The 22,964-nt window shown below is 50.1% G+C and overlaps 1 protein-coding gene across 1 annotated transcript in view; it reads right to left on the reverse strand.

Moving 5' to 3' along the window:
- Positions 1–22,964, reverse strand: part of NUCB2 (nucleobindin 2) — a 40,204-nt gene that overhangs the window by 9,384 nt on the left and 7,856 nt on the right. Inside the window, exons 7-9 of the mRNA XM_073564286.1 lie at positions 21,796–21,854; positions 21,591–21,683; positions 18,439–18,528 (exon numbers count right to left, since the gene is read on the reverse strand). Of these exons, the coding sequence (XP_073420387.1) occupies positions 18,439–18,528; positions 21,591–21,683; positions 21,796–21,854 (242 nt within the window). The remainder of the gene's footprint in view (positions 1–18,438; positions 18,529–21,590; positions 21,684–21,795; positions 21,855–22,964) is intronic.

Below are 22,964 nucleotides of genomic sequence, written 5' to 3' on the forward strand. Positions count from 1 at the left end.
TATCCCACTTTCTCAGTTCCACTTTGGAACTCGCAGCTCTCCGGCGCCCCCCTTACCCTCAGGTCAGTCAGGGAACTGCACCTAGGATAATTAGTCGCCGGACGGGCTGCCTGTTGTGAACCGGCAATTAGGCTTCTGCAGTAAGGGAATTATCAATGCTGGTGCCACAGCCCCTTATTCAGCAATATAAGACCCTTCTGTACTGCCAGCAAGCCGCAATAGCCGTGCACAACGAGCTGCCACCAGTCACGGTTACTTAATTCACAGTGTTAAATTAAGAGGGTCCGTGGCAAACCCCTTGAATTAGTAGCGATTATCTATCAAAGGCGTATAGTTCGATTCTTAGAGCATGGAGACAGATCTAAATAATTATATCATTTATTCCCTGAAAAAGTAGGGCAGTGATTACAGATAAAAGTTGCTATAAAATTGAGACATAAAATATGTACATTAGACAAGTATAAAGCAAAGTGGATGACAGAAGAAGGTACACTCACATTTAGTCAATTGTTGTTAGGCATCCCATGTGGCTTTAAGGGGGGTGGAGGCGGAGCTGCACGTCTCCACTCATTTGGGTTCTGCTCAGCACAAGGATTGGAGCTCTTCTGTGCTGGTTTTGCCAGGGAATGCCTTATAGACTTTCCTATGTGACATCACGGAGAGGTGCATTCTGGGTTGATCCCACCTCTCTCATCCAAGTTATGTTTTGGCTACAAAACTTAGATTAGCTATAACTTTATGGGAGAAGCTGGTATGGACTCATCAGTGGTATCATGTTTCCCAGCGTAATGAGCCCATCAAGAAAACATCAAACATCTATGCGATATGACCGTCCATTTGGGCGCAAATCATATCTCATGTTCTGGGCAGGGTAGAACTTCGAAAGATACGCGGTATCGAAGCTGGGACCGCTCAGGTTACAAAAATATGATTTTCATATCTCTACTTGGTACGGTTTTCGCAGGGCAGGCTCTTAAAGGTTTACTTCTAACTCCTGATTTCAAACAAAGAGTTTTCCTTTCCCGCACTTTTTTTCCCTCTTTCAGCTGAGGCTGAGAGAAGCCAAATGGTGTGGCAGGAAGTTGATTTATAATCACCTGGGGGGGAAGGGAAGCTGCTGCAGTGTGCAATGTAACTGAGACACTGGCAGGCAGCTTCTCACAAAATGGAGGATTTTTTAGCACATTGCAACAGAAAACATATCTTGCAGACATTGTACATCACAACAAGAACGGTGAGCAAACTGGGACCACCATAACAAAGGCTACCATCAATATGCCGCCAGGAACTCAGATCCTGCAGTTCCAGATGTGTCCCCTGCTCAAGCCAGGACATGTCCGGGCCCGTCTGAAGTTTTCTAGAGAGCATTTGGATTATTCAGAAGAGTATTGGGAGAATGTCATATGGTCTGATGAAATAAAAGTAGAACTGTTTGGTAGAAACCAAACTCGTCATGTTTGGAGGAGACAGGATGCTGAGTTGCATCCAAAGAACACCAAACCTACTGTGAAGCATGTGGGTGGCAACATCATGCTTGGGGCTGTTTCTCTGCAAAGGGACCAGGACGACTGATCCGTGTACATGAAAGAATGAATCGGGCCATGAGATGTTGAGTGCAAACCTCCTTCCATCAGCAAGGGCATTGAAGATGAAAAGTGCATGGGTCTTTCAGCATGATAACGATCCCAAGCACATCACCAGGGCAACGAAGGAATGGCTTCGCGTGAAGAAACCAGAGCATATCTTAATTGTCCAGGCGGCTATGTTTTTGCAGGCCTGGAGGAACTGACTTTTTGTCTGTATATTTTGCTTGTGGATTTAAGTGTGGATTCTGGTGGGTCAAGAAGACTGACTTGCACAATGATATACCAGGTAACAGTGTGTGCTTATCTGATGTTTGCTTATATTCTGGAATAAGTTTGTTGACTTTGAATGTAGATACTGAAAGGCTGTGAGGGTGTACTGAAGGACACTGAGTAAGTCTGTAAAAAGACCCGAGACAGAGAGTCGGGGGTCTCATCTCATCACACGGAGCTACCAGCCGGACAATCTGATAAACACCCAACGGACAAGAAACTCTTCAGGATCCCAGCTGAGTGTATGTCAGACCCGGCTGAAAGAACACAGGACTGCTCTCGGTCATCTCCCTACGCTTGTCGTGACCTCCTCTCTGTGTGTTATCACAGGTGGAGTAGCGACCCTGAGAGCTCGGACATAACATCCACTAGCATCCCTATGAGTCAGCAGAGGGGAGAGACCCTGTAATGTCACCATCTTGGGGGTAATTGCTGGGATTGTTCCGTTTCCTATTGGGTGTTGTGGCTCAATAAAGTATTAAGTAGAAACAGTTCAGCTCACCGTTACAGGCGTCTTGATGATCGGAGCACGGATCCGCTGTGTTAGACGTGCAGCAATGCGAAAAGGAAAATATCCAGCTCAACGATAGTGAAACCAATATTTCATGTCACAGGGTGCTAGTCCACCAGAAACGCGTCGATATCTCATTTCCATCTTGAATTATGCTGATCTTTTCTCCTCAATCTGTCACTTTGCATGGTGAATAAAATATATCATTGAGCTGGATATTTTCCTTTTTAATAAAGCTTGGCCACACTGCTTTACCCTCACCCTGTGCTGCTTGTGTAGTGTTCTGCCCACGGGCAGATAGAGCGGGCGTTCAGTGGTATGAGCCCGTCCATGAAGTCTTGCTAAAGGCAGCCGAGCCAGCGGTCGAGAGCACCCACTGACCCCATTTCTCCACACTTCATAAGAAGCATATGAAGGTCCTGGAGTGGCCTAGCTAGTCTCCAGAACTCAACCCCATAGAAAACCTTTGGAGGGATTTGAAAGTCCGTGTTGCCCAGCGACAGGCCCAAAACATCACTCCTCTAGAGGAGATCTGCATAGAGGAATGGGCCAACACACCACCAACAGTGTGAGCCAACCTTGTGAAGACTTACAGAAAACGTTTGACCTCTGTCATTGCCAACAAAGGATAGATAACAAAATATTGAGAGGAACTTTTGTTAATGACCAAATACTTATTTTCCACCATAATCTGCAAAATAAATCTTCCCAAATCAGACAAGGGGATTTCCTGGATTTGTTTCCTCATTGTGACTCTCATAGTTGTGGTCTATCTGTGATGTCAAGTGGGAGAACTTGTACAATTGGTGGCTGCTAAAGACTTTTTTCCCCACTGTAAATAAAATATAATTATATATTATATATACACCCCCGCTGCAGCCACTGCCAACTCCACAATAACCAAAGAAACTACTCGCTGCCACCACCAATCGTTTTACAGGCCAATGGGACACTCATTACAGGCAGTGTACGGCTTCGGCGAGCGGTTTATAGAACAAGAGGAACAGAGCTGTTACATTTTATATTTAACCCCTTTCTGCCATCAGACGGGATAGTACGTCTGATGGCAGTATCCCCCAGCTTTGATGAGGGCTCCGGTGCTGATCCCACCTTAAAGCCAGGACATGTCAGCTGTATTCAACAGCTGACATGTGCCCGCAATAGTGGTGAGCAGAATCGCAATCCACCCGCAGCTATTAACTAGTTAAATGCCGCTGACAGCGGCATTTAAGAAGGGCTTCAGGACATCCGGCCGGAAATGCGCTCACCGGTGACCCCTGTCACATGATCGGGGGTTCATCGGTTCGTCAACATAACAAAAAGAGGTCTCTTTGAGACCTCTATGGTTGCTGATGACGGAATGCAATGAGCGCCACCCTGTGGCCAGCGCTCATAGCAATGCAGTAATTCTACTACATACAGGTGATCTGAGCATTGCCTATATGTAGCAGAGCCGAACCATGCCAAAATTAAATAAAAAGTTTTAAAAAATCTGAATAAAATAAAAAAACAAAAGTTTAAACCTCCCCCCTTTCCACTCAAAATAAAGCAATAAAAAAAAAAATAAAAAAAAATCACACACACATATTTGGTATCGCCGCGTTCAGAATCACCCGTTCAATATAAAAAATGATTAACCTGATCGCCAAACAGAGTAGCGAGAAGAAAATCAAAACGCCAGAATTACGTTTTTTAGGTCGCTGCGACATTGCATTAAAATGCAATAACGGGCGATCAAAAGATCGTATCTGCACAAACGAGGTATCATTAAAAATGTCAGCTCGGCCCGCAAAAAATAAGCCCTCGCCCGACCCGAGATCATGAAAAATAGAGATGCTACGGGTCTCGGAAAATGGCGCAATTTTTTTTTAGCAAACTTTGGAATTTTTTTTCACCACTTAGAGAAAAAAGAACCTACACATGTCTTGTGTCTGTGAACTCGTCATGACCTGGAGAATCACAATGGCAGGGCAGTTTAAGGATTTAGTGAACATGGTGAAAAAAAAAAATAAAAAAAGAAGTGTGGGATTGCATTTTGTTTGCAATTTCACCGCACTTGGAATTTTTTTCCCCACTTTCGAGTGCACGACATGGTAAAACCAATGATGTTAATCTAGAAAGATAGGCAGTGTTCACAAAATCTTTCATTTTTTTCTTTATATAAATGAGGACAAAACAATTAGGCTAAGTGCACACGTACCGGAACTCTTGCGGAAATTACCGCGAGAATTCCGGAATTCCATTCCGCGGGACAATCGCATTTTAAATTCCCGCGATTTTCCCGCGGAAAAACTAGCATTTTGCAAGCGTATTTAGCTTGCAAAATGCTAGCGTTTTCCAAGCGATCTGTAGCATCGCTTGGAGAACTGATTGACAGGTTGGTCACACTCGTCAAATATAGTGTTTGACAAGTGTGACCAACTTTTTACTATTGAGGAAGCCTATGCAGCATCAATAGTAAAAGATAGAATGTAAAAAAAAAATAAAAAATACTGTTATTCTTACCTCCCGACGTCCCGCGCAGGCGTTCCCAGCAATCCTTTGCGAAAATGCCCGCGATGACGTCCGTTCTCGCGGGATCGCGACGATGTCGCGCGAATAACCGCGAGACTTCGCGATCCCGCGAGAACGGACGCCATCGCGGGCATTTTCGCAAAGGATTACTGGGAACGGGAGCGTGGAGAGAGGCGGGAAGGCTGTGCGGAACGCCGTAAGGTGAGAATAACAATATTTTTTATTTTAAAACTCTATTTTTTTTACAGGGTTATGGTACCCAGAGCCCGGAGGACAGTCTCCTCTCCTCTGGACCGTGGGTACCATCCGCAATTGTTCTGTTTACTTTCCGCATGTTGTGCACAGCCACATGCGGAAAGTAAGCGGAACAATGCATTCCTATGTGTGCGGGATCGCTGCGATTCCGCAAATTAATGAGCATGCTGCGTTTTTTACCGCAAAGCGATTCCGCCGCGATAAAAACCGCAGCATTAGCACAGCATTGCGGAATCCCATAGGAATGCATGGGATGCTTATTTTTCGCGTTTTCGCGGCAAAATCGTGCGGTTAAAACCGCCGCGGAAACGCGAAAAAAACGCCACGTGTGAACTCAGCCTTAAACATAAACCATTACATAAAATGAATAGAATTAACAAAAGAAACTTACAAAATCTGGTCACAGAAATGGCGCAGATTTATGGAGGGAAGAAGTGCGCCTAATCATCCATCATGGCGATGTATCTTCCGCTAGTGAACACAGATCGCAATCCACCTTGTCTATTTATCAGCTCCCTCCCCTTTTAATACATCATTCTCATACCGCCCCTTGATGACTGATCACATGGCTGATCAAGGGATAGGGCTTCAGTTTCAGAAAGTTATGAGATTCCCAACTTACGAGATCTTCTCTTCTCAAGGTCCCCGGCGTTAGCATTGCCCTTATATTTTTTCGCATGATTTTACTGTCACAAAGACCCCAGATATGACAGGTATAGCCCCATCTATCAGACCGTTATTCAGTTGGAAGGATTCTAGTGACCCTATACTGATGCGAGTTCGTCACGTTGGCTGTTATGAATGAGTCACCAGAGGAGGAAAAAACAAAAACACAAGCTAAGTCCAGAAAACCGGAGAGGTTGGTAGCTAGCGGATTGCAGACCCCTGATCCTATTCACCACAACTAACAGTAGCCGTGGGGGTTTCCTACGGTGCCCTAGACCCCTCGTCACAGCCGGAGCGCTAAATAAGCCTAAAGAAAGAAAGGGGAAATTTAAACTGCCCTAGAGCAGACCCCAATGCAATAGACAGCCCCCAACATGTATTGTCGGTGAAAAACAGATGAAAACACAAACACAGACAGAAAGACAGGCTGAGCAAACGATGGGGCCCAACTATCTAGATAGGGAAGGACAGAAAAGATGCTGGCTGCAATCACGCAAAAAAACCTGCCAAAAATAATGTCCAACACGTCTGATAGAAAAGGCCCTGAAGTCACTAGACTTCAAAATCACTATATCAGCACTCAGGTATATTCTGAAGACAGAGCAAAGAGATCAACTGATCAGAGACAAAAATGGAGTTCAGCCCGTCCCAACCAGGGCAGGCTGAACACAAACACTAAGTAAACAGACAAAATCTCATGGAAAAATAGCAGAGCAAAAACTTAGCTTTTAGTAGACAGGAACTAAACTGGATGCCAGAGCTCAGAGCAGAAAGGATTACCAGCAACCCTGCAGGGCGTCGGCTGCCTTATATCCACTCAGAAATTCTGGATGTCCAATCACACTCCACCTGTTCAGATGACAGGTTCTTCCCATCCAGATCAATTTCACTACCTCCTTTCACCAGCAGAGGGAGTTCATCAGACATCAGAGGTGAAGGAGAAAATGAACTCATAACAGTTGGCCCCTTCATTATGATGGTGAAAATCCGTATTTTTCGGACCATAAGACGCAGTTTTTCCCCCCAAAATTTGGGGGGAAAGTGGGGGGTGCGTCTTATGGTCGCAATATACTAACCTCCGATCATGGCTGGAGGCTGGTGCGGGTGCCGCGGGGCTCTGTAGTGCGGTGGTGGCAGCGGGCTGTGCTCCGGTGCAGGGGTAGCGGCGCTCTGTGCTCCGGTGCAGGGGTGGCGGCTCCGCCGGCATTTCCTCCAAGCCCAGAGGCCCCCGCACATCCCTTGCTGGCCGCCATGTTGCGGTGGCCTCCGGGAAGATGGCCGCCGGTCCGGGGACGGTGCATGCGCAGGTTCAGATCTCGTCCCGAGATCTCGGGGGACGAGATTCAAATCTCGACAACGAGATCTCGTCCCCCGAGATCTCGGGACCAGATCTGAACCTGCGCATGCACCGTCCCCGGACCGGCGGCCATCTTCCTGGCGTCCATGTTCCCTGAGGCCACCGCAACATGGCGGCGGCCAGCAAGGGATGTGCGGGGGCCTCCGGGCTTGGAGGAAATGCCGGCGGAGCCGCCGCCCCTGCACCGAAGCACAGAGAGCCGCCACCCTCACCCCACAGAGCCCACCTGCCCCAGCACAGCTCACCTGCCCCAGCACAGCCCAGCTGCCCCAGCACAGCCCACCTGCCCCAGCACAGCCCAGCTGCCCCAATATAGCCCAGCTGCTCCAGCACAACCAACCTGCCCCAGCACAGAGCCGCCACCGAATGAGCCTGGACCACTGAATGACCCCTGTGACCACTCCTCCACCTGTGCCGGATCCCTTCCCAGGTAAGCTGAATTCGGACTGTAAGACGGACCCCCATTTGACACATTATTATTTTTTCCCTATTTTCCTTCTGAAAATTGGGGTGCGTCTTATGGTCCGGTGCGTCTTATAGTCCGAAAAATACGGTATATCTCTGAAACATCGGATAGGAATTTCTGGGTTTGAATCTATCTGACCACTGGTGCCCAAGTGTCTGAATTAAGTCTTGTGATGTGAACAAGCTGGTTTTTGTGAAAGGGTATTTCTCTGCTTTTTGATAAATAAACCCCAGACTTCAGGTATATTCCCAGCAGCTATACTAGTTTTAACTACCTGTCCACATCAGGAGGTCCTACTGTAGCTTCAATGGGCATTTTAATGCGTTTTTCCCTCACTACTTAGCTATACGTCATTTTTTCTCTTCCAACATGTTAGACATGTGGTCCTACTTCCAAAAGGGATTTCAATGGTCAGCTCTCTCTCCTTGACAGTATGGATCTTAACCCCTTTCTGCCACATGACGTACTATCCCGTCCATGTGCCCTGGGACTTAATTCCCATGGACGGGATAGTACGTCATAGCGATCAGCGGCGCCCACGTGGTGAGCACCGCTGATCGCGGCCGGGTGTCAGCTGATTATCACAGATGACACCCGGCACTATGTGTCAGGGGCGGTCACGGACCGCCCCCGACACGTTAACCCCTGGCACACTGCTATCAAACACGATCGCAGTGTACCGGGGGTTTAGGGAAGCATCGGGAGGGAGGGGGCCCCCTCCGTGCTTCCCTGCGACCCCTGCAGCAGCGCAATGTGCAGCGCCGCTGCGGGGGTCCCCCTCCCTGCAGGTCCCCGGATCCAAAATGGCGGTGGGGACCTTCGAGGGCCTGCAGGGAGCCGGCTTCCTCAGTGTCTGCAAAGCGCAGGCACGAGGAAGCTGATCGCTGATCTGTCACAATGATCTGTGATGTGACAGATCAGCGATCTGTCATATGACTGTTATGTCCCCCCTGGGACATTGTAATAAAGATTAAAAAAAAAAAAAAAAAAAATTCCCTAATAAATTCATTTTTTGGAAATAAAAAAACCAAAACAATAAAAGTACACATATTTGGTATCGCCGCGTCCGTAACGACCCGTCCTATAAAACTGTCCCATTAGTTAACCCCCTTAGCGAACCCCTTAAAAAATAAAAAATACAGCAAAAAAATAATGCTTTATCATGCTGCCGAACAAAAAGTGCAATAACGCGTGATCAAAAAGATGCATATAAATATCCATGGTACCGCTGAAAACGTCATCTTGTCCCGCAGAAAACGAGCCGCCACACAGCATCATCAGCGAAAAAATTAAAAAGTTATAGCTCGCAGAGTAAAGTGATGCAAAAATAATTATTTTTTATATAAAATAGTTTTCATTGCATAAAACCGACAAAACATAAAAAAGACATAAATGAGGTATCGCTGTAACCGTACTGACCCGAAGAATAAAACCGCTTTATCAATTTTACCGCACGCGGAGCGGTGTAAACGCACCCTCCAAAAGAAATTCATGAAACGCTAGTTTTTGTTCATTCTGCGTCCCAAAAATCGGAATAAAAAGCGATCAAAAAATGTAATGTGCCCGAAAATGGTACCAATAAAAACGTCAACTCGTCCCGCAAAAAATAAGACCTCACATAACTCGGTGGGTCAAAATACGGAAAAATTATAGCTCTCAATATGTGGTGATGCAAAAACTATTTTTACAATAAAAAGCGTCTTTTAGCGTGTGACAGCCGCCAAACATAAAAACCGCCATAAATAGTAAATCAAACCCCCCGTTATCACCCCCTTAGTTAGGGAGAAATAATAAAACTAAAAGAAAATGTATTTATTTCCATTTTCCCATTAGAGTTAGGGTCTGGGTTAGGTTTGGGGGTTAGGGATAGGGTTAGGGTGATGGTTAGGGCTGAGATTAGGGTTAGAGGTGTGTTGGGGTTAGGGTTGGAGTTAGAATTGGGAGTTTCCACTGTTTGGGCACATCAGGTGGTCTCAAAACGCAACATGGCGTCTGATCTCAATTGCAGCCAATTCTGCGTTGAAAAAGTCAAATGGTGCTCCTTCCCTTCCAAGCTCTGCCATGCGCCCAAACAGTGGTTTACCCCCACATATGGGGTGTCAGCCTACTCAGGACAAATTGCACAACAAATTTTGGGGTCCAATTTCTCCTGTTACCCTTAGGAAAATAAAAAATTGGGGTCAAAAACACGGGTATTACATACCTGGTAATGTGTTTTTTCATGAGACATGACGGCACCACGAGAGAGGGGATCCGCCCAGCGAGGACAGGAAACCTTCAAGGTAAAAGGGGCGGCTCCTCTCTCCGCATCAGTTGTTTTAGAGAGCACGAGAGGAACTCCGCAGGTTAGTGTACACATAAATAATACATCCTTTACACTATTAAATTCCCAACACCAAGGGAGTGTATAATGCTAATAATGCACCCAACTAATGACGTGATCAATAGAGTGGGAATATGAGGGTGCCATCATGTCTCAGGAAAAAACACATTACCAGGTATGTAATACCCGTGTTTTTCCATTCTACATGACGGCACCACGAGAGAGTTACAGAGATTTGTATTCTCTTGGGGAGGGATCACTGCTTGTAACACTCTTCTCCCGAATGCGAGATCAGAGGTAGCAGATAGGTCTAATCTGTAATGTTTGAAAAAGGTAGATGGAGAGGACCAAGTGGCCGCCTTACAGATTTGGTCGATGGAGGCGGCAGCTCTCTCCGCCCAGGACGTCGCCATGGCCCTCGTGGAGTGGGATTTTAGGCCTTCTGGAACAGCCCTGCCTGCACTACTATACGCTAGCATGATGGCCTCTCTCACCCATCTAGCTATAGTCCGCTTAGAGGCTTTAAGGCCTTTTCTTGCCCCCTGGTATGAGACAAATAAGGCCCTCTGTTTTCTCCAAGGTTTTGTCATCTCTAAATACTGTAGGATACATCTCCTAGCGTCTAAGCAATGAAGTCTCTCCTCCTTCTGGTTACCGGGGTTAGGACAAAAGGATGGTAAGACTAACTCCTGAGCCCTGTGGCATTTCAACACTACCTTAGGGAGGTATGCTGGGTCTAATTTTAACACGACTCTATCGTTCATGACCTGAGTGTATGGCGGGTCTGCTAATAGAGCGTGTAAGTCCCCAACCCTACGAGCTGATGTGAGTGCCACTAATAAGGCTGTCTTCAAAGTTAACACTTTATCTGACGCTGCGTTTAGCGGTTCAAATGGACTTTCTGTCAGAGATGATAGGACTAAATTTAGATCCTAGGGAGGAGGCCTAGGCGACGGAACAGAGTCAGCTCTAGTACAGGCACGGATAAACCTGGTCACCCATCTATTGTTTGCCAGGTCATAGTTGAATAAGGCTGCCAGGGCTGAAACGTGAACTTTGAGGGTGCTGACAGCTAACCCCAACTCTAAACCCTTCTGCAGAAACTCTAGTACCGCCCCTACCGGTACTTCTCCCTCCCGTATCGGGCCGGAGGTAGATAAAAAATTTCCTCCATATCCTTCCATTAATTTTCGTAGTCACTGGTTTTCTGCTATTGAGTAAGGTGGATACTAACCCCGCTGAGAAACCTTTTTTCTCTAACAGTGACCTTTCAAATTCCAGGCTGTCAAATGCAGCCTGGACTTCGGAGGGTGAATGAAGGGACCCTGTGTTAGCAGGTCGTGATCCTCTGGGAGCACCCATGGGTCTGTCACTGACATCACTCTCAGCCAGTAGAACCATGTTTTTTTTCGGCCAAAAGGGAGCTCTCATAATTACTCTGGCTTGGTCCTCCCTGATCTTCCTCAGAACTGCTGGAATGAGGCATATTGGAAAGAAGGCATACATGAGGCCTGGTGTCCACTTTATCCTGTCTGCTGGACTTAGAGAGCAGAATTTTTGAACCTTTTTGTTGGTTTTTGAGGCGAAGAGATCTATGATGGGTTTCCCCCACACATGCACAATCCGTTGAAAAATGGACTCTTTTAGGCACCATTCTCCCTGCCTCAGGTGGATCCTGCTCAGAAAGTCTGCCTTCAGGTTATCTACGCCTCGAATATGCAGGGCCGATAATGAAAGGAACTGGTGTTCTGCCAGAGCCATGATCCTTCCTGCTATTCGCATCAGGGACCGAGAACGGGTGCCCCCTTGGTGGTTCACATATGCGACTGCTGTACGGTTGCCTGATAGGACTCTCATATGATGTCCTCTTAGGTGTTTCAACAATCCTTCCAGCACCCTTTCGATGGCTAGTAGCTCCCACTCGTTTGAGGATAGACTTCTTTCCTCCTGGACCCAGGGATCCTGGAGCCATAGTGTGTCTAGATGGGCTCCCCAGCCCCAATGAGACTGGCGTCCGTTGTGACTACTCTGGAGGCTGTGTGTATCCAGGGTACTCCTCTTGGTGAGGACTGTATCTGTAACCACCACCTGAGTGACTGGAGTACAGGGCCCGGGAGGTGAGCTTCTGCTCTAACTGCCCCTGAAGCCTCAGGTCGTTTTGTAGAACACACCACTGAAGTTCTCTTGTGTGAAACTGGGCCCATTTTACTGCTGGTATGCAGGAAGTTAGGGACCCCAACACTGACATGGCCCTTCTCAGAGTAATTTCTGGTTTTTTTAATGTTGCCATGATTAGATTTTTGATCTTCTTTTCTTTCTCCTCTGGGAGGCGACACTTCTGTACCACCGAGTCCATTGTTAACCCCAAAAAATTCTGGATCATTGCTGGTACCAGTCTGGATTTTTGGAGGTTCAGTTGCCAACCCAGGGTCTGTAGTGTCTCCATCACTATTTTGACTTGTTCTTGACAGTGAGAGAAACTTCTTCCCACTATCAAGAAGGCGTCCAGATATGGTATCACCAGAGTGTCTTTTTCCTTGAGATGCCCTGTGACCTCTGCAATTAATTTTGTGAAGACTCGGGGGGGGGGGGGGGGGCTATTGCTACCCCAAAGGGCAGAGCCCTGTACTGAAAGTGACGACACTGAGATCTTATCTGGAACGCCACTCTGAAATATTTGCGGCCTTGTTGCCGGATCGGGACATGATAGTAAGCATCCTTGAGATCCAGGACTGCCATGTGGCACTGAGGATAGAGGAGCTTCACCGCTGATCTTATCGTTTCCATCTTGAATGATGGAACTATCAGATATTTGTTGAGGCCTTTCAAATTTATAATCGTCCTCCAGGAATTGTCTGGCTTTTTTTTTATAAGAAATAGGGGGGAGTAAAACACTTCCTTCTTCTCTCTTTCCGGAATTTCTTCCAGGACATGTTTTTCTAGAATTGACAATACTTCTCCTTCCAGACTTTCTTGTTTTTCTTGAGATGACTCTACTGGAGTCTGCATGTATCTTCGTGGCGGCCAGTGGTGGAATCTTAACTCCAGACCCGACCCTACTATTTGTCGGATCCAGGTACTGGATGAGATCCTCTCCCAGGCTGGGAGGAATTGAGAGAGCCTTCCCCCCACCTGAGAAGGACCGTCACTGGGATGGTTTTTTGGCGTCTTTGGAGGGCTTGCCGAAATAGAAGCCTCTCCCACCTCTGGCTCCCTTGTCAGAATTGTTTCTGTCTCGATCCCTGTACTGTTGTCTTCTGAATTTTTGGCCCTTCTGAAAGGAGTGCCGAAAGGCATGAAATGGCTGTTTTGGGAAATTCTTCTTTTTGTCGCTGGCTTTCTCCAACACGTCATCCAATGCAGGTCCAAACAGGACATTTCCCTCACATGGCAGAGAGCAGAGTTTCATCTTTGCCTGAGTGTCCCCCGGCCAGCATTTGAGCCATACTGCCCGGCGTCCTACATTGGTTAAGGCCGCTGACTTTGCTGCTAGCCTGGCTGAATCTTCTGAAGCCTCAGCGAGAAAGACTGTCGCTGCTCTGATGGCCGGCAATACTTCCAGAATAGATTCCCTGGGGACTCCTTGCTCTAGCTGGTCTTCCAGGTTGTCCACCCATATTTTCAGGGACCTAGCTACACAAGTGGCCGCGATGGCGGGCCTTAGTGCCCCAGCCGAGGCCTTCCAGGCCGTTTTAAGACAAATGTCTGTCTTTCGGTCCAGAGGTTCTTTTAGAGAACCTAAATCCTCAAAAGGTAGGGAGGATTTCCTGGCGACTTTTGATATCGCTACATCAATTTTTGGAGCTCTATCCCAGGACGAGGATGCCTCTTGAGTACCTCCTTTTTAGGGAATTGATTATCTGGGACTTCTTTTCTGGTCTTTCCCATTCCCGTTTTATGAGTCCTTCCAGTTGTTCATTAACAGGGAAGGCTCTACGTTTTTTCTTTTGTAGTCCACTAAACATGAGCTCCTGAGCTGTCTTTTTGACTCGCTCATCTACCAGCCCCATGGTAGACCGGATTGCTTTTATAAGCTTATCTGTAGCTTCTACTGGGAATGAGTCTTCCTCGTCAGAACTACTATCTGAATAGCGGGTTTTATCTGAGTCCTCCTCTGACCCTGTGGAGTCCTCCTGAGAGACCACTGAGGGGCTGGATCTATCTCTAGTCTTGCTATCCGTATCCGCTGATTGTAATGCCCTTACTGATTTGCAAACCTCTGATTGAATTTGGGTGTAAGGACTTGGCCTGCATATCCGTTTCTCTGAAATCCTTGCCTTATGTCTGCCGCTCAGTTTCTGCTTTGCCCTTAGTTTAGTTCATTTTTGCCCTCATCCAAGATGGAGTCACGAGCCTCAACGGGGGCCATCTTATTTCCTGTGTTGATCTCTCTTGTTCCTGTCTGCTCTGTATATAAGGATGCTCTGTATGATTACTCATTGCTTGAGTATACTTGTTCTTGGACTTGTTATCAAGCTGGAAGGACTGCTACCTAGCTCGTCTCTTCGTTACCTTGGGATACCCCGCCTGCCTGTGAATCTTGGTCTCATTGTAAAGACTTGTTTCTTCAGGATCAGCTCTGCACCCACCTCCACTTCAAGGACTGTTTCCTGCTAGCAGGCCTGGCCTGCTCTCCAGGTCTCCGGATCTGGCAACTTGGACTTCATACGTCTCCACGGTCTGTACGTTTGCTCACTGCGTTCTTATCTTCATCTGCTTTTACCCTGCTGTGTCTTATCTGTAAACCTGCTTGATTCTGATAAATACTACAGAACTGAAAACCTATGAGCTCAGGCCTCTTTTCTGATCCACGTCACTGACCTCCATTACACAGAGTATATTAAGTTATAACATAGGGTTCTCAGACTGTCAGAGAATGAGGGTGTCTCTTCCGCTACTGTCTTGTTAATACAATCCTGGCAAAATCTTTTATTCCAGGATGCTCCTAAGGGACTATTGCATAAAGGACATTCTTTATTTTTAGTTTTTTTCCCTACTCTTCTTAGGGACCTCCTATACTCCACCCCGCCAATGTATGTAAAAGAGGGGAGAGAGGAGACAAGAGAGAAAGAGAACAGACATTAGAGTGCTGGACTTTCTCGAAGCTCACTCACCACTCGGACGCTTCACAGAACGGGTACCAGATCTGGAGGCTGACTGATCTTCTCATTGTCTCCAAAAGAGACTAGGGACCCCTCCTTTTTGTGGCGATGATCCGTCCGTGCGCTGCCCGAGCGGCTCCCACTGCTGCTGCGGCGTGTCTGGCTCTTCTCCTCCGAGCGCGACCGCCTCTCTTTCGCCTCCTGGTGCGGCTGCAAGTGCTCTGGCGAAGGGCTCTCCATTCTATAGACTGCTTAGCTGCTGCTGCTGCTTTGTGATGAGAGCAGTCACATCCAACCCAATACTGGTGTAGTGACGCCTGCCAGCACTTCCTGTTGCCTATAAATAGCAGCATATTCTCTTTTTTTTTTTAATTAACTAATTGGTACACCTGGTTAATCTTGCACCTGCCGGCTGCTTGCGCTTCCTGGTTATGCCCCCACGCCTGCGCACTATAATCAGCCTATGCGCGCACCCGGCAACCACATCCGGTGCGTGCTCTCCTCCGGTGCCCTCGCCCCCCTTCGGGTATATGCGCTCTCTCCTCCGGCGCGCTCTCCTCTGGCGGTGCCTGTGCTCCCTCCGGGCAAAAGCGCGGCTGCTGAAGCGCGCACCCGGCGATGCGCGTTCCCCTGACCCGTGCACCCTTCACTTCCGGTGCGCATCAGGTGCCACTTCCGGTATGCGCCTGGAATGCTTCCGGTGCGTACCTGCGGCCTGTTCTCGGCGTTCCGACGCCATGGACCTCCCAAGAAGCTCTCATGCAGTGCGGTTTGTCACACTGCCACCACTGTTTCAGTGTACCGGATCAGAGAGCCCCGCTGTCGCCCGTCAAACCTGCTGACTGGTCTTACCGGGAGAAGCGACTGCACTACCACCACTGATAACAGGTACTGGATCGGAGAGCCCCACTGTTGCCCGTCATACCTGTAGTCCGGCCTTCCCGGGTGAAGCATCTCCACTGCCACCACTGAAATCAGGTAATTCCTCATCCGGGCCGTTTCTGTAGTGCCTGTCAACAGGGAGGGTACCCATATAGCCTCCGTGGAGCTTTAATTCTGCCTGGACACCGATGTGTCTCACAGGCTGCATGGCCACTATATGTCGACAGGGAGGGAGCACGGAAAGTGGCCTCCGTGGACTTTTATGGGGCAGGTTTCGGTCATCCGGGAGGGTACACGAACCATGGTCTCTGAGGCATCATTACTTCACCCGGGCAACTGCCTCACGGGCTGTGGCCATGCACTCGCTCAGGGGGGACATAGGAATATATGGCCCCCGAGGCGACTACCGGTACTTGGTGACGGGTGTAGCAGACCAGTGCCTGCCAGTAATCACCCGACCCAGGCATCCTCTTCTTTCTTCCAGAATCTTCAAGAGGTCTTCATCTTGAGGGTTCCCCATCGAGGACAGGAAAACAACTGATGCGGAGAGAGGAGCCTCCCCTTTTATCTTGAAGGTTTCCTGTCCTCGCTGGGCGGATCCCCTCTCTCGTGGTGCAGTCACGTAGGATGGAAAAATATCATTTTTGTGGAAAAAAATATGATTTTATTTTCACACCCGGGCGTTATAAACTTCTGTGAAGCACTTAGGGCTTCAAAGTGCTCACCTCACATCTAGATAAGTTCCTTAGGGGGTCTAGTTTCCAAAATGGGGTCATTTGTGGGGGGTTTCCACTGTTTAGGTACATCAGGGGCTCTCCAAAGGCAACATGACACCCGCAGACCATTCCATCAAAGTCTGCATTCCAAAATGTCACTACTTTCCTTCCGAGCCCCGAAGTGTGCCCATACAGTAGTTTTCTCCCACATATGGGGTGTCAGCGTAGTGAGGACAAATTGCACAACAACTTTTGGGGTTCAATTTCTCCTGTTACCCTTGGGAAAATAAAAAAAAATTGGTGACTAAAAGATCATGTTTGTGGAAAAAATATGATTTTTTTATTTTCACGCCCGGGCGTTATAAACTTCTGTGAAGCACTGGAGGGGTCAAAGTGCTCACCTCACATCTAGATAAGTTCCTTGGGGGGTCTAGTTTCCAAAATGGTGTCATTTGTGGGGGGTTTCCACTGTTTTGGTACATCGGGGGCTTTCCAAACGCGGCATGGCGTCCAATCCCAATTCCAGCCAAGAAAGTCAAATGGCGCTGCTTCCCTTCTGAGCTCTGCCATGCGCCCAAATAGTGGTTTACCCCCACATGTGGGGTATCAGCGTACTTAGGACAAATTGCACAATAACTTTTGGGGTTCTGTTACCCTTGGAAAAATAAAAATTGGGGGTGAAAAGATCATTTTTGTGGAAAAAATATAATTTTCTAATTGTACGGCTGTACGTTATAAACTTCTCTGAAGCCCTTGTGGGTTCAAAGTGCTCACCACACATCTAGATAAGTTCCTTGGGGGGTCTAGTTTCCAAAATGGGGTCACTTGTGGGGGTTTCCACTGTTTAGGTACATCAGGGGCTCTCCAAATGTGACATGGCGTCCGATCTGAATTCCAGCCAATTTTGCATTGAAAAAGTCAAACGGCACTCCTTCCCTTCTGAGCTCTGCCATGCGCTGAAACAGTGGTTCTCCCCCACATATAAGGTATCAGCGTACTCCGGACAAATTGCACAATAACGTTTGCAGTCCAATTTCTCCTGTTACCCTTGGTAAAATAAAAAAAATTGAACCTGAAGTATTTTTTTTGTGAAAAAAAGTTAAATGTTCATTTTTTTTTTTAAACATTCAAAAAATTCCTGTGAAGCACCTGAAGGGTTAATAAACTTCGTGAATGTGGTTTTGAGCACCTTGAGGGGTGCAGTTTTTAGAATGGTGTCACTTTTGGGTATTTTCTATCATATAGACCCCTCAAAGTGGCTTCAAATGTGATGTGGTCCGTAAAAATAAAATGGTGTAAAAATGAGAAATCGCTGGTCAATTTTTAACCCTTATAACTTCCTAACAAAAAAAAATTTTGGTTCCAAAATTGTGCTGATGTAAAGTAAACATGTGGGAAATGTTAGTTATCAAGTTATTTGTGTGCCGTATCTCTGTGATTTAAGGGCATAAAAATTCAAAGTTGGAAAATTGCGAAATTTTCAAAATTTTCGCCAAATTTCTGTTTTTTCACAAATAAACACAAGTTATATGAATGAAATTTTACCACTAACATGAAGTACAATATGTCACGAGAAAACAGTGTCAGAGTCACCGGGATCCATGGAAGCTCCAGAGTTATTACCTCATAAAGGGACAGTGGTCAGAATTGTGAAAATTGGCCCGGTCATTAACGTGCAAACCACCCTTGGGGGTGAAGGGGTTAATCTTTCTCTGACATTGACCATATACTAATGGGGGAGGGGCCTGTTACTAGCATCGCCCCCGATCACACAGAGATCGCCATGTTACCTCCCAGCCGTCTGGCTCCAGGAACTCCCTCTTCTCCGTTGCTCGCAGGAATTCTTCTAGATTTATCAGTCGATCCTTATCCACATCCACCTGCGGAAACACTCAAGGAAGTGAGCGAGCAGGGCCGAAGCCCCCACAGGGTGAAAGCCGCCTCGCACCTGGCAGCAAAGTGGCAGTGCGCTTCCTGGCACTTTACGAATAGCGCAGCCCCAAATAATGATCATGCCGATGATATCAGAACCCCGAACCCCAGACAGTGACACCTGATGTGTGAGCGGAAGCCATGACACCAGCGTCAGCGGAGCGCCGATACAGCGGGAAGCGACAGGCGAGAGAAAACAAAGCCGCACATCATCCCTGCTCCGCAGTAACACACTGACAATCATTGGTGCGCTGCGAGTGCATACGGGGGGTAACGGTGTGCTGCGAGTGCATACAGGGGGTAACGGTGCGCTGCGAGTGCATACAGGGGGTAACGGTGCGCTGCGAGTGCATACAGGGGTAACGGTGCGCTGCGAGTGCATACAGGGGGTAATGGTGTGCTGCGAGTGCATACAGGGGGTAACGGTGCGCTGCGAGTGCATACAGGGGGTAACGGTGCGCTGCGAGTGCATACAGGGGGTAACGGTGCGCTGCGAGTGCATACAGGGGTAACGGTGCGCTGCAAGTGCATACAGGGGGTAATGGTGTGCTGCGAGTGCATACAGAGGTAACGGTGTGCTGCGAGTGCATACGGGGGGGTAACGGTGCGCTGCGAGTGCATACAGCGGGTAACGGTGCGCTGCGAGTGCATACGGGGGGGTAACGGTGCGCTGCGAGTGCATACAGGGGGTAACGGTGCGCTGCGAGTGCATGCGGGGGGTAACGGTGCGCTGCGAGTGCATGCGGGGGGTAACGGTGCGCTGCGAGTGCATACGGGGGGTAACGGTGCGCTGCGAGTGCATACGGGGGGTAACGGTGCGCTGCGAGTGCATACGGGGGGTAACGGTGCGCTGCGAGTGCATACGGGGGGTAACGGTGCGCTGCGAGTGCATACGGGGGGTAACGGTGTGCTGCGAGTGCATACGGGGGGTAACGGTGCGCTGCGAGTGCATAAGGGGGGGTAACGGTGCGCTGCGAGTGCATACAGGGGGTAACGGTGCGCTGCGAGTGCATACAGGGGGTAACGGTGCGCTGCGAGTGCATACAGGGGGTAACGGTGCGCTGCGAGTGCATACAGGGGGTAACAGTGCGCTGCGAGTGCATACAGGGGGTAACGGTGTGCTGCGAGTGCATACGGGGGGGTAACGGTGTGCTGCGAGTGCATACAGGGGGTAACAGTGCGCTGCGAGTGCATACAGGGGGTAACGGTGCTCTGCGAGTGCATACGGGGAGTAACGGTGCGCTGCGAGTGCATACAGGGGTAACGGTGTGCTGCGAGTGCATACAGGGGGTAATGGTGTGCTGCGAGTGCATACAGGGGGTAACAGTGCGCTGCGAGTGCATACAGGGGGTAACAGTGCGCTGCGAGTGCATACGGGGGGGTAACGGTGTGCTGCGAGTGCATACAGGGGGTAACAGTGCGCTGCGAGTGCATACAGGGGGTAACGGTGCTCTGCGAGTGCATACGGGGAGTAACGGTGCGCTGCGAGTGCATACAGGGGTAACGGTGTGCTGCAAGTGCATACAGGGGGTAATGGTGTTCTGCGAGTGCATACAGAGGTAACGGTGTGCTGCGAGTGCATACGGGGGGTAACGGTGCGCTGCGAGTGCATACAGCGGGTAACGGTGCGCTGCGAGTGCATACGGGGGGGTAACGGTGCGCTGCGAGTGCATACGGGGGTAACGGTGCGCTGCGAGTGCATGCGGGGGGTAACGGTGAGCTGCGAGTGCTTGCGGGGGGTAACGGTGCGCTGCGAGTGCATACGGGGGGTAACGGTGCGCTGCGAGTGCATACGGGGGTAACGGTGCGCTGCGAGTGCATACGGGGGGTAACGGTGCGCTGCGAGTGCATACGGGGGGTAACGGTGCGCTGCGAGTGCATACGGGGGGTAACGGTGCGCTGCGAGTGCATACGGGGGGTAACGGTGCGCTGCGAGTGCATACGGGGGGGTAACGGTGCGCTGCGAGTGCATACAGGGGGTAACGGTGCGCTGCGAGTGCATACAGGGCTAACTGTGCGCTGCGAGTGCATACAGGGGGGTAACGGTGCGCTGCGAGTGCATACAGGGGGGTAACGGTGCGCTGCGAGTGCATACAGGGGGTAACGGTGCGCTGCGAGTGCATACAGGGGGTAACGGTGCGCTGCGAGTGCATACAGGGGGTAACGGTGCGCTGCGAGTGCATACAGGGGGTAACGGTGCGCTGCGAGTGCAAACGGGGGTAACGGTGCGCTGCGAGTGCATACAGGGGGTAACGGTGCTGCAACTGCATACGGGGGGTACATGTCTGCTGCGAGTGCAAACGGAGGGGTACACGTGTGCTGCGAGTGCAAACGGAGGGGTACACGTGTGCTGCGAGTGCATACGGGGGGTACATGTGTGCTGCGAGTGCATATGGGGGGTACATGTGTGCTGCAACTGCATACGGGAGGTACATGTCTGCTGCGAGTGCAAACGGAGGGGTACACGTGTGCTGCGAGTGCATACGGGGGGTACATGTGTGCTGCAAGTGCATATGGGGGGTACATGTGTGCTGCAACTGCATACGGGAGGTACATGTCTGCTGCGAGTGCAAACGGAGGGGTACACGTGTGCTGCGAGTGCATACGGGGGGTACATGTGTGCTGCAAGTGCATATGGGGGGTACATTTGTGCTGCAAGTGCATATGGGGGGTACATGTGTGCTGCAAGTGCATACGGGGGTACATGTGTGCTGCGACTGCATACGGGGGTACATGTGTGCTGCGACTGCATACGGGGGGTACGTTTGTGCTGCGACTGCATACAGGGGGTACATGTGTGCTGTGAGTGCATACGGGGGGGATACTTGTGTGCTGTGAGTTTATATGGGGGTACATGTATACTGCGACTGTATACGGAGATACATGTGTTCTGTGAGTGCATTCGGGAAAAGGGGTACATTTGTTCTGTGAGTGTATACGGGGGCTACACTAATCCAGGCGGCTAATCCGGTCCATCTAACGGATGAAACATTAAGACGACGCTCCTCACCTCGTTCATCACGTGCTCCCTCATCCGTAATCGCTCCTCCTCCATCTCCACCATGTCGTCCTCCTCATTTTTGGGGTTGTATGCTTTCTCCAACTACAAGAAACCAACAAGACATCAGTGCAATATGCAGGACACGCTTCAGCAAGGGGTGGCGGTAGTACGGCGTGAGGCAGCCTGTGACGTGCACCCTGGGGTGACTGCTTACCTCCTTGGTGAAGAGCGCCTCCAGCTCCTGCTCATCGATGAAACCATCACTGTTGGTGTCTGCAAGAAGAGGAATAAGCTGCCGTGACCCCAGCCCCCGCTGCAGTGAAAGGAGAGACCCCGACCCTCGCCCACCACTGCAGTGAAGGAGGGAGACCCCGGCCCTCGCCCCCGCTGCAGTGAAAGAAGGAGAGACCCCGACCCTCGCCCACCACTGCAGTGAAGGAGGGAGACCCCGGCCCTCGCCCACCGCTGCAGTGAAGGAGGGAGAGTCCCCGGCCTTCGCCCACCACTGCAGTGAAGGAGGGAGAGACACCGGCCCTCGACCGCCGCTGCAGTGAAGGAGGGAGAGACCCCGACCCTCGTCCACCGCTGCAGTGAAAGAGGGAGAGACCCCGGCCCTCGCCCACGACTGCAGTGAAGGAGGGAGGGACCCCGGCCCTCGCCCACCACTGCACTGAAGGAGGGAGAGACCCCGGCCCTCGCCCACCACTGCACTGAAGGAGGGAGAGACCCTGGCCCTCGCCCACGGCTGCAGTGAAGGAGGGAGAGACCCTGGACCACGCCCACCGCTGCAGTGAAGGAGGGAGAGACAATGGCCCTCACAAGGCGCTACAGTGAAAGAGGGAGAGATCCCGGCCCACGACCACCGCTGCAGTGAAAGAGGGAGAGACCCCGGCCCTCACAAGGCGCTACAGTGAAAGAGGGAGAGATCCCGGCCCTCGCCCACCGCTGCAGTGAAAGAGGGAGAGACCCCGGCCCTCACAAGGCACTACAGTGAAAGAGGGAGAGATCCCGGCCCTCGCCCACCGCTGCAGTGAAAGAGGGAGAGACCCTGGCCCTCACAAGGCGCTGCAGTGAAAGAGGGAGAGATCCCGGCCCTCGCCCACCGCTGCAGTGAAAGAGGGAGAGACCCCGTCCCTCGCACGCCGCTGCAGTGAAAGAGGGAGAGACCCTGGCCCTCGCCCACCGCTGCAGTGAAGGATGGAGACACCCCGGCCCTCACAAGGCGCTGCAGTGAAAGAGGGAGAGATCCCGGCCCTCGCCCACCGCTGCAATGAAGGAGGGAGAGACCCCGGCCCTCGCACGCCGCTGCAGTAAAAGAGGGAGAGACCCCGGCCCTCATCCACCGCTGCAGTGAAAGAGGGAGAGACCCTGGCCCTCTCCCAC

Source organism: Dendrobates tinctorius, unplaced genomic scaffold (genome assembly GCF_039654945.1).
Source record: "Dendrobates tinctorius isolate UK_male_01 unplaced genomic scaffold, ASM3965494v1 ptg000445l, whole genome shotgun sequence".
Classification (NCBI taxonomy): Eukaryota; Metazoa; Chordata; class Amphibia; order Anura; family Dendrobatidae; genus Dendrobates; species Dendrobates tinctorius.